The sequence below is a fragment of the Peromyscus eremicus genome, chromosome 4 (assembly GCF_949786415.1).
Source record: "Peromyscus eremicus chromosome 4, PerEre_H2_v1, whole genome shotgun sequence".
In the NCBI taxonomy this organism is placed as follows: Eukaryota; Metazoa; Chordata; class Mammalia; order Rodentia; family Cricetidae; genus Peromyscus; species Peromyscus eremicus.
In genome coordinates this window covers 86,991,299-87,004,108 of record NC_081419.1, presented here as the reverse complement: position 1 = coordinate 87,004,108, position 12,810 = coordinate 86,991,299, and the positions used below count along the sequence as shown (strand labels likewise).

The 12,810-nt window shown below is 41.3% G+C and overlaps 1 protein-coding gene across 1 annotated transcript in view; it reads left to right on the top strand.

The window, feature by feature from the left end:
• Ryr3 (ryanodine receptor 3) overlaps positions 1-12,810 on the top strand; it is a 359,592-nt gene that overhangs the window by 47,430 nt on the left and 299,352 nt on the right. The window contains exon 4 of the mRNA XM_059258921.1: positions 12,509-12,583. Within this exon, the coding sequence (XP_059114904.1) occupies positions 12,509-12,583 (75 nt within the window). The remainder of the gene's footprint in view (positions 1-12,508; positions 12,584-12,810) is intronic.

The window sequence follows — 12,810 nt, the reverse complement described above, 5'->3', positions numbered from 1 at the left end:
TGGCTTTAGGCACATTCATGGATGTAGAGAAAGCAGTGTGAATTCATCTTTATACAGGAAGATCATAGTGGGGCCAGTACAATGGGGACAAAAGGATGAGAAAATAAAGGAGGACAGTCGTTTCATAGAGGACACTTAGAAAAGATAAGGTAAATGGTAGCTTTAAGAACTTCAGAAGAGAAAGGGACAGAGTCAGACAGCAAATTATGGCCATTTTGAGGTGCTTTGGAATACACATAGATAGAGGTACTTGCACCCAGTAATTGTCTGCTACTAGTAGGTGCTTTCTCCTATTTTTAAAATCTATCCATGTCTGGGATAAACAGTAATATTTTAGTAGAGAGAAATAATAGAGATAATGTGAAAGTTTTCATTTCATGGTACTCTGACCATATTAGGTTCTTGGTAGGAAATATTGGTTATACATTAAATTTGTTAAAAAAGAAATTATTGGGCAAAATTCCTGGTCTTGACCCTGTATGGCACTGGCCCACTATTTTACCAGTAATCTGAGTATAGGTAGTTCAAGTAAGAACTAGAGCAGTGACTGAAAAAAAAATCAGGCTGACAGGTTCTTTTATGTGAAGAATGAACTTGATGCTGTCTAGTTCTAAGAAATTTGTTAGATATGGAAGAAAGGGGGAAAATTAATTCTAATAAAAAAGTAATTGGCTCATTTCTTTCCAAAGTACACTTGTCATCGGTCTAAATGTCACTAATACCTTGACAAATAGCCTGTCAGTTTGTTCTTTTAAAGGTGCCATAAGAAGAGCTGTGTGCTAGAGCTGCCATTCTGGCAGCCCACTTTCCCCATGGCAGGGATGCTCCAAGAAAAGAGTGACATCATCTCAGAAAAGCCACCCCCAAGCAGCCACCTGCTCACCCTTGGTGGAGGATATACAACTTCCTGCTTCGGGTGCAGTGCTTATCACATCTCAGGCCTAGCAGGGACTGCAATGCCATTTCACCCGCCACAGTAGCTCAAGAAAGGGCACAGGGAAATGCCTTCATAAATCTACAGTAATGCTCAGAAGTCAAAAACTTTTGTCAGCTTTGGGAGTTGAACCCATGGCTTCCTATGCAATAAGTGTATGCTCTATCACCATGCTTTCACCAACCAAAATGTGCTTTTGAAGATTTGGAGGGAAGAAGGTTCTTTGGTTGTCTTTAGCCATGCCATTGGGGTTTAAGAGTACAACACCCTCAGTGTCTGTGCTACTGGTGTTATATTTAGGAAGTAGTCTCCTGTGCCAATACACTCAAGACTACTTCCTATTTTCTCTTCTATCATGTTCAGTGAAGCTGGATTTATGTTGAGGTCTTTGATCCACTTGGACTTGAGTTTTGTGCATGGCAATAGATATGGATCTATTTGCAATCTTCTATATGTTAACATCCAGTTATGCCAGCACCATTTGTTGAAGATGCTTCTTTTTCCATTGTAGAGTTTTGGCTTCTTTGTCAAAAATCAGGTATTCATAGGTGTGTGGATTAATGTCAGGGTCTTTAATTCGATTCCATTGGTCCACATGTCGGTTTTTATGCCAGTACCAAGCTGTTTTTATTACTGTAGCTCTATAGTAGAGCTTTTAGGTCAGGGATGGTGATGCCTCCAGAAGTGCATGAGCTGGCTTTTTGGAGCCTGGTACCTATGGTAGGACACCTTGCACAGCCTTGATGCCAGGGGAGGGGCTTGGATCTGTTTATACTGAATGTACCAGACTCTGCTGACTCCCCATGTGAAGCCTTACCTTGTTGGAAGAGAGAATCTGTGATTTTTTGGGGGGAGAGAAGGCTGAAGATGTGGGAGGAGGAAAGGGGGGGGATATGTGGTTGGTATGTAAAAATGAATAAAAATTTCCTTAATAAAAAAAAATTTTAAAGAGGACAACACCCAGGAACACTTCTTTCTCAGGAAGAACATTTTGTTTCAGAGAAAGAACCAACTTTGTCTCCACAGCAGCAGTACTAGTCTCTAAATGACCCAAGCCAATTTATCCTTACCCAATGGACCACATCCAAGTGTAGTAGACACCAGGAAGGCATCCTGGAAGAGCCTACATCACACTGTGTGTGTTTCTGTACCCAATGACAAGTGTACTTTGGAAAAAATGAGCCAGTTACTTTCATATTAGAATATTTTCTCCCCTTTTCTTTCACAACCATATTTCATGACAATAATGACCCAGAAGTCTCAGTTTCTTAAATTAGACTCTAGCCTTTGACTCTATTGTCCTAGAATACTTTCATCAGATTATAAAATTAATGAGATGAATTAAATGCTTGGGCCACTTCTCATCCAGGAGAAATCATCCTAGCTACTCCCAAAAGGAAAGGTTGGCTGGGTTCAATAAATCATAAAGCAGGAGAATGGTGAATGTGGCATATATTGGCAGGCATGAGTCTGGGAATATTGTTGAATTTGTTTAGCAGTGAAATGCATGTATTTAAAAAAATAAAGGAGGTCATAGGAAAACAGCCTCTCTGCACTGTCTTCAGGGCCTTTTCTGTGCTGTGATATAAAGTGACAGTGAGAGGACAGCCTTGGATGTGGGAGGTGAGGTTCCCTGGGATCACAGTCACCCTGCTTCCCTGAGGACAACAGCTTAGAAGCAGATAGAATAGTGATGACCACCATAGACCTTCTGCCACTATATGCAACATTCATTTTAACTCAAGGTGGATTGTGTCCTAAGAGTTCCTCAACATCAGCTAACTTCAAGTGAGAGTGCCATAAACGCTGGATCCAGGAAACTGGGGCTGTTGGGTGCTGTACCTTCCTCCTCTTTTCAGAACTTCCTTAAAATTCTGTTTCATAATTTGGGTTTTTATTGATATCCCAAGATACCAACAGAATGTGAATGTCTAAAGAGTTAGTACTGCCAGGCAGTGGTGGCATACGCCTTCAATCCCAGCCTCATGAGGCAGAGGCAGGATCTCTGTGAGTTTTAGGCCAGCGTGGTCTATAGAGCGAGTTCCAGGACAGGCTCCAAAGCTACACAGAGAAACCCTGTTTCCAAAATAACAACAAAAAAAAAAAGGAGTGCTGCTCAGACTGAGGTGCCCAACATGCATGTGAAGGACTTCTTAGGGAGGAAACTTTGGGATTCCATTTCATTGATTCTGCAGCCAATGTCTCAGGAGTCTGGTTCTAGACTCATAATCAACTGTAATGAGTAGAAAATCAAAGTGTCAAATTACAAGTGGATACCTTATTCTCATGTCACATTTTGGTATTTTGTTGTTGGTTTTGGGGGGTTTTTGTTTTGGTTTGGTTTGGTTTTTGAGACAGGGTTTCTCTGTGTAGCTTTGCGCCTTTCCTGGATCTCACTCTGTAGACCAGGTTGGTCTCGAACTCACAAATATCTGCCTGCCTCTGCCTCCCGAGTGCTGGGATTAAAGGCATGCGCCACCACCGCCAGGCCTCATGTCATATTTTAATTCTCCACAGCAGAGAGCTTTAGAGGGAAAGAGGATGTTTCCCCAGCTCAGGAAATACAGGCTTTGGCAGCTACATAGCTGAGCAGTAGGTCTGACCCAAAACAGTGGAGAAGAATGTTTAAGTAACTTATTTTTCGATTCCCACAGTTCATGTGGACTTAAGATAGAATTATGATACCTGTAGAATTCCTGTTGAATTCCTGTTGTCTCATTTGCAGGCTCTGGCTCCTAATTATGGGCCATACTAACCTGTGGTTGTGGTCCTTCTGTCTCTGAGATGTGCTGTTTGAATTCCAGTGTGTCTTAACAAAGTCTATCTTTCACTGGAACTAGAGAGGAAAAATTGTCCCTATTTGTAGGCATTCACAGTCCAAGACCTACCTGAAAAGTCACATTGGTTCCTTTTTATATCCTCAGAGCTGAAGAGGTATTGCCCACCCTTATCTGTCTATCCCTCACAGAAGAGTAGCTTGTTGGATTGAAGTCTTGGGAGTTTGGTCAGACTTGGTGGTCCTCAAGCCTGCCCCTATAGGGAAAGACAGATCTGACATCTGCTAACTGCACAAGGCAGTCTTGAGAAGCACAGAATTGTGGAGAACCAAGTCCCCAGAGACCAGAGTGATATCCAAAGAGAGGAAGCTACAGATTCAGAGGTGATAACGGGCTAGGGACCCATGCATGATGTGGACACCCCACAGCAAGTGATTTTTCCCCACAGAATCTGGAGCTGAGACTCAGGAAATGATAAAAGTAAGAGTTCAGGTGTCTTAAATAGAGACTTCCTTTCTGAGATTTTCTTGTAACATCAGATTGGAGGACAATACTCGAGGGCCAGTGTCTACAAGCACAGACTAGCAGTGTGCCCTGTAGCACAAATCTTAAAAGGTCTTATTAATAAAACAAACCCAGAGATAGGTATTGGAGTGAATTCTGAAAGATCACAGAGACAAAACAGGCCACAGCTAACCTCACCTCGCCAACTTCTCAGCCAATCCTGTTTACTCAGACTGGAAGCCTCTGAGTCCTCATTCAGAATGAATCTCAGCTGAACTGCTGCTAAAAGCCTAAAAGCTTAGCCAGGCTCTAGTTCCTGGTCCTCACACCTTATATACCTTTCTACTTTCTGCCATCATTTCCTGAGATTAAAGGCATGTGTCACCATGCCTGGCTGTTTCCAGTGTGGCTTTGAACTCACAGAGATCCAGACAGATCTCTGCCTTCGGAATGCTAGGATTAAAGGTGTGTGTGCCACCATTTTCTGGCCTCTATATGTAGTGGCTGTTCTGTTCTCTGACCCCAGATAAGTTTATTAAGGTGCACAATATATTGGGGAACATAGTATCACCACAGTACCCCGTTCTGCCTCTCAGATAGACTGAGTCATCCTACTGAGGATCCTGGTAAATAAACTGCACCCTTGAGCAACTGAAAGCTTAATGAACAAAGTACATTTGTGGAAGTCCATCTCTTTAAATGCACACATCATGTTGTCTCCCACACACACGTATGCATTTTATTGAGATGATGATGTGGTAAGTGTTAAAGATTTAGAGCCAGGATAAGGTGCAATAGTTCTGCATACATGAAAGTGTCTATTTCATTGGTGTGTGGTGTGTGTGTGTGTGTGTGTGTGTGTGTGTGTATACAGGTGTGTGTGTGTACACGTGTGTGTACATATATGAATGTTCATGTGTGGATGAGTATTTGTATGTGCAGGTGAACATGCATGTGTGTGCATGCATATTTATGTGTGGATGCATATATGTATCTGCAGGTATATATGCATGTGTGTACATGTGGATGCCAGTTCATGAGTAGATGAGTATGTGTGTGCAGGTGTACATAGACATGTGTGTGTAAGCACATGCACATACATTTGGAGGCCAGAGGAAAACCTTGGTGTTGTTCCTCGGATGCTATACACCATTAATTAATTGATTGTCTTATTTATTTATTGACAAGGATTCTCTCACTGTACCTGAAGTGCTCCAGGCAGGTTATGCTGATTGTCTAGCAAACCCCAGATCTCCACCTGCCTCAGGCTCCCAGCACTGAGATTACAAGCATTCCATGCCACACCCAGCATGTTTTATGTGGATTCTGGAGATCAAACTCAGATCCTTGTGCTTGCAAAGCAAGCATTTGGCTGACTAAGCCATCTTCAGTGTCCATATTTCACTTTTACAGATTTTCTTATCATTCCCGTGTATATACAAGTAGCGGCTGAAGGTGCTTTGCTTTCTGCACCTTGTCACAATGGTATATCATAAACATTTTCTGTTTCTACCTTCCCCTGGTGAATTCAGCCTTTAATGGTTGCAGGCTAGAACATCCAAAAGAATTCGCATGATTTAATAGATAGTATTTCTGTTGCATATTTATATTCTTGCCAGGTTTGCTTTTGCTTGATTGTGACCATTACAAGGCCCTTGCCATAGCTATGTGCATACATTCCTGCTCCTTTTGAATTATTCCCAGAAGTAAAATTACTATAGCAAGGGTTATGGACTTCTTTATGGCTCTTTTTATATACTACCATATCACCTTGCAAAAGGGCTATACTGGGTACCACCTTACACAGGCTTGCATCAGCTAAACTACAGTTCACACAGCATTTTCCCTCCTATTTTGACGCATTTTGTAGATATAAACTGATATAGCCAAGATCATATAATTGCAATTTCTTTCATTGCTAAAAGAAATAAAAAGGTTTCCATATGTTTTCATTTATTCTGATAGCTATCATTTATTCATAGCTTTTGCCTACTACTTTAGTTGAGGCTTGGTTTTCTGACACATTTCAGTGAGACATGAACCCCTTTGTCATTGTGATTCAAGGTCTTTGTGTGGTCTATTAAGTGTTTCAGTTTCCATTTTTCTGGTTTGGTTACAGTCATATCTGCTTTTTGTTTCCTTTGAATGTCTGTTCTACTTGAGAGCATCAGCAAAGGATGTAAACTATTGTATTACATGCTAGTTGTTCTGTAATTTAATTTTAAAGTGGAATATTTAATTCTACTATCCATGATCTGATGTTCTTATCCTCTCACTGGCCAATGCTGAATGTCTCTCTGACTTGCTAGCCACATACAGGAGACATGACTTAATCCTGCCTCTCTCCTGTACAGGAACTGCCTCCTTATAGACTATGATTCATGCTGTCAGATCTTTATGAACTGTCTGTGCCTGCCATGCGCTTCTTCCTGAATCTGGTGCAGAGTAAATTAGACAATTTTGCTTAAAAGTATTTTGTAAAAGTTCCTTTTCAGAAAAAAAAGTTCCTTTTCAGAAACAAACTCTTATTGTTCATATTTCAGCACTAATTTCATTAACAATTTTGTTGAACTCCAAACTACCCTCTTAATCTTAATTGAAACTACACAGAATCTGTAAGTGACATTTCAGGGAATAAACAATTCACAAATTTTACTTTTCCCATTAGGTGTACCAAAGTATACCTTTCCATTTCATCAAATCTGAAATTTTATCCAATAATTTCTCTTGTTTCTCCTTAAAGTTTCTACTTTTGTAAGTAGACTATAAAAGTCTTAATAATTTATAGCAGTCATGAGTTGAGCCTTTCATGGTGGAAGAGCTGAACTATCTGACTCTGCTAGGTTACCTGCTTGAGCTTATTCCTGCTTATTCATTTTGAATATTTAGCTTATTCACTCTCATTGTCCTGTGATTAAAAGGCACCATTATTATTTAGCTCTCTTGTATCTAGTGAAATTCATACCATACTGTGCAAAAGCCCCTACTGTGTCCTGCGATCTTCTAGAGAGAGGTTCTTTCTTTTACAGCCTGAGTAGTACCAAAGTGAGATGTGGGATAAGCAAGGAAGAGAAAATCAAAGCAGGCACATCCAGAAACAGCCACACACTACAAGGTCTTCTGGGATCATAGCCCTCAGAGTGTGGCAGGTCACATTAGATTCAGCAAGGAGCCATCCTCGGGTCTTGGAATGCTTCTTAGGGCGTAGGAGCCCCCAATGTAGAAATGAGCATTTCAGACCACAGGATAAGTCAGCTTAGAGATACAGCAGTCTTGACATATTGGTATCTGGCTAGAAGGTAAGCCTCCACAGCTGTGATTTCTGGTCTACCTTCATGAAAGGCATTGTTCTCTGGAAGCTACAAAAACAAATGTCAATACTGAAAACTAATCTTGAAATTATAGGTGAGATGATTGAATTGAGTGTCTAGTAACATATTCTTACTCTAGACATAGAACCAGGAGTCTTTAACAGCTTTTCCCTGTTGTTCCCCCACAATATAAGGTGACTCTAAGAGTATCCTTCCGCCAGCGATGACATTCAAGGACACTCATGGCAGGGATAGGACTACCACCCAAAGAAAGTCCCACAGCCTTGAGATGTGAACACTGCCCCACGAACAGCTATGTGTATCTCTTATGTAAGATGTGACTCTTTCCTGAGATACTAGTCCAGAGTTCATATCAAAAGAGTTAGTAGAATTTGTTTTTAGCCCCAAGTTTAGATTCCAACCCAAATGTTCAAGGCAACTATGAGAAGCTTGTTGAGTTCTCTATGCCTCTTCTTTCTAATATGCAAAATGGAGACCCAAGGGCCATATCTACTGATTATTTACTCATTCATTTAGGAAATATTTGGTGAGTGTCTCCAATTCATCTGATACTCATTGAAATAACAGAGACACAGCATCTTAGTTTGAATGTTCATGGAGATTATTTTTGGAGAAGGAAGAACAGATACAGAACAAAATTAACTTAGCAATTCACATCAGCTACTAATAAAACAGAAGACCATGATGGAGGAAGACTACCTTCTGGTAAAGAATGATAATAGGCAACTTCTCTAATGAGATATGTTGGGGTAGAAATTAATATAAGGTAGAAGTTGGTTGTGAGAACATTGAAGTACATTCTGGGGAGAGGGAAACGCATGTGCAAAGGCCCTGTGGTAGGAGCAAGGTTATCTGAAAAGTACAGAGCAGTCAGTATGGCTAGAGCAGAAGCAATGGGAAATGTGTTTCTGGTAGTTGAAGTCAGAGAGGTGTAAGGGAGCCAACTCAGGTAGAGTAATGTTTGACAACTTAAAATCAGCGAGCAAAATCTAGCCTGTAACCTTTGTTTGTACAGTGTGCTAGGGTAAAAAATGGTGTCTAAACTTTGAACAGATTCCTTTAAAAACTATGTGAGGTGTGACTGGTAATTTTAAGACAGAGGTTACAGAACTTAACATAGTCACTGTGTGGGTGCTCAGAGAAAGATTTCCCATCCTAATGCAGAGAATTAGAAGGTACAGTGGGAGCATTGTGCTTCTAACTTGATAGCAAGCCACTGAAGGGTTTGTAGCAAGAAAACAAAGATGTGGTTTACAGCTTTGGAAAGGGTGGCTCAGGCTGCCACATCAACCCACAACTTACTTAAAAGGCACATTTGAAGTTTGTTACCATAGGATAGATGAGACACAAAGCAGTCTCGGAGACTAGGAGCAGTGGGTGGCCGAGTGGTTCCTGAAGAATGTTTTTAAAGGTAATACCAATAGTTGTTTTAGATTGGATGACAGAAAGGAATAAAGAATGATACCCCTCCAAAGTTTGGCTTGCTCACTCCCTGTCAACCGTGTGAAAGAAACCGAATGAGAGAACGATCATTTCTGCCCCTCAGGGCTTGACCCCTCTGTTTATCTACCACTGACTTCCCTTTCTAAGGTACAGTTTTGACTGTGACATCATCCTTTCCTAAACTACTACAGTGTTTATGGCTGTGGGACAGTGAACAAGTGAGTCTTGGTCCTGCATAGCCTGACCAGTGTGTCTCTGTCCCCAACTTATCCACCTGTCCCTGTCCATGGGCATACAGGCACTAAGTATTAGATAGCTGTGAATGTTCAAGGGTGACTCACACTTCCTACTTCCAGGACACAGTTGACCTGTGTTGGCATCTCTTTCTTACCATTTGTATGCCAGCAGCCCATAGTTGGTCTACCTGTTCAATAGAGCCATTCCCTAATACATGCTCCTTACCATCTTGGTCTATTCAAAACTCTGTGCTTCACTTCTTTAATATGCATGCTGTTTCTATATGTAACATGATTTTATTTTTGTCCAAGTTTCATCTCCCCTGCCACAACTACAGAAAAGGCAATACTGTGGTGCATGGTTAAATACCCTTTATGAAGTCCAGACTCTGCACTTGGGACCTGTATGACTTTGAGCAAGTTATTTAATCTAAGTGTTAGTTCACATGGCTGTAAAATGGGTGTGATTATGATTGCATCACTAGTTAATATTGCGTGAGATGTTTCATGTGTACCACTCTGTGTTATGTGCCTACCGTAGGGTTTGAGCTAATTAGATCCCAGCTATATGAGCCCCATGAAAGATGTCTCTGTATCTCTTCCCATTGGTGGCTTGTGTAATCACTATGCACACATTAGAAAAATGAGATTAAGATCTGTTGTTAACCCAAGTGTATATGGTACTATCATATCAACTGTGAAACATAAGGCAATCTAACCTCTTCAGGTACCAAATTCCTCCCATATGAAATTTGACATTCATTGCTACCTTGAAAGATCATCATGGGAATGGACTGTGATAGTATGTAAAGCACTGGATGCATGCATAGCATGTGCTCCATAGCAGCAAATTATAATAGTATAATTATAATATAACAGAAGGCTTCTCTTCCATTCTAGCACCAGACCCATCCATTCCCCTAACAATAATTCTCAAATTTTGGCCTTAGACCAGTGGCATCCCTATCACTTAGACCTTGCTAGGAATGCAGATTCTTGGGCCAGCCCCAGGCCTACTGAAAGTGGGGACCTGGTGATTCTGATATCCCCCAGCATCTACAAACTACTGTTTTATATGAGAAAGAAGCTAGAATGAGAAACTCCAAGGGTCTGCAGAGCAAAATTACATTCAATTCCAATGGGCATTTAAATTCCTTTCTTTCTCTGGTGGCATCATAATGAAAGACTTGAGGTCCCATCAATGCTTCTAGAAGTATCAGAGGAGAAGAGCAGCCCAAGCCACTCTGGGATAGTTAGTCAGCAACTCTTGACTCCCAATAATTACGGAGCTGGTGGGAACACAGAAGAATTAGAAAAGAGTAGAACCCAGGGTTGATAGTAGGATGTCTAATTCAGTCAGTTGTTCACCGCAGAAGTATGCATATATAATATAAGCCATTGGAAACATCAGTTAAGTTGTAAGGATACAGGCTCATAGGGACAATTCCATTTAGACAGACAAGATGTAAAATGATTTAGTACATCTAATTTTAATGTAGGGTGTTGACACATTTGTAAATACAGCTGAAGTTAGTGCAAATGATTTCATGAAATTTGGAAATATTGTGAAGAGCAGTGTAATCTTACATGGTATTAAAATCTGAGAACACTTAAATATCTCTATAGGAGGGGGGTGAGCACAGCCACGTTTATATTTAGTTATCAGCCTCTTTTCAACATACCACATTTGTCTTTTTTTTTTCTCTCTTTAGACTCATTGTATGACATGGTGGAAAAATCTCTTTGACAGAGCAATTCTGCTAATCCAAACAGAATTGAAATGAAATCACTCATAGCTTATTATCCAGACCTCTGTTTCTCTCTCCACCACCTGCTTCTTGTCCTCTACATTGCTCGTTGCCATGCCTGGAGGGGACAGGATGGGTAGGATAAAAGTGCAGACAGTGCCTTGGGCAGCCAGTCTGCAACTCTGAAAAGAATGGGATGCATAAAAGATGCTTTTGGACTACAGAAGCAAAATGCTAAAATTCCTCTTGATATTGGTCCAGGAAAGATGGCTTGGGGAGTAATGTATTTGCTGTGCAGAACTTGAGTTCAGACCCCCAATACCACATGAAATCCAAGCATTGCAGCATGTACCTGTAATCTCAGCACTAGGAGGAAGAGACAGGAGGTCCCAGGAGGTTTTTACCTAGCCAGCCAACTGGTCAGGTTCAAAGAAAGACCCTGTCTTTAAAAAAAAAAAAAAAAGTGAAAGGTAAGTAGAAGGACAACCCATGTCTACTTTTGGCCTTCACATGCACAAGCATGGGCAAGTACACACACACACACACACACACACACACACACACACACACACACACATATCTTGGTAGGTATCTCAGACTTTGGAGTCTCTTTTGGTCCATGTATGAGGAGGACCGAGCCTGTTAACAGCAAATGTCTTCTTTTAAAAGAGTGTGTGTTTAAAAAAAAAAAAATGTGTTACCTGGGGATAGATTAGCATGATGTCAAGAGAATTAGATTGGTACCAAAACAATGTTTTCAATTGTTAATTTCAGCTGACCGACCGTTCTTCATACCCACTTGTCCCACTGGGAAGTTGTGCTTTAGTTATACAGCATATGTTGTTCATTTCAGGTGGCTTGATTTCCTTTGGGCCATCTCATCTTCTCTGACCTCCCTCTCTACTGTTTGAGCAAAATGGATGTGCAGAGGGAGGCGGAGAGGATAGTCACATGGGTCTCTCCACTAAGGGGACTATTTCTGCAGGACTAGTTACTCTTTGAAAGTCCTGGGTTTCAGAGCCATCCCTGGTTGGTGAGATCTGTGTAAAAAGGACCATTTGAGTTGGATGGGCAGAAAGCACAAGTGCCCAGAATTGAACAAAAGACTGCAGGACCCAAGGTGCACGTTGATGCTCGCCCACCATGTTGCCCTTCTGCACTAGACTGTAGTTACTTCACACTTGTTTCTCTCTCATCCCGGATGCTTCTGAGAAGTTCAAAGGAAGGTAAGCAGAGTGTACCTCATTTACATGCTTCCGGTGTAGGACAGCTCTGGGTTTCTGCTCATCCCAGGCAGCGGCCATTTCTGAGGAGAGCAGCAGGCCTTGCTGCCCTCTCCCAAGGATGCCGCATGGCTATGCTCACAAAGTCTTCTTTTGCCCATTGGCTGGACACTTGCTTCATGAATGAATTCTTTGGGAGTTTTGCCATGGTTGTTTTTCTTAGAATCTGCATCCCAAATCGTTCCTGTTGCTTTTCTGCCAAAGAAGCCACAGCTGATATGTGCTGACAGTTTTCTTCCTCATTCCCACAGGCAGCACAAGGGGGTGGCCACAGGACCCTGCTCTATGGTCATGCAATTCTCCTGCGGCACTCTTTCAGTGGAATGGTAAGCACATGGAAATGACAGCTTTCACCATTCATGAGAAAGAAAGGATGAGCACTGAGAGCAGTTCAGAATATAAATAATTCAGTCCATTGTTGTCTTCCTATCACTTCCCTCCAATTCCAGGGATTTATGTTTACTGAATGTGTGTCCTATTCAGTGAGAAAAGAATCATTCCCTTTCTTTAAACTTCACTGAGCCTAACCCCACCAAGGACAGTACATTGACAT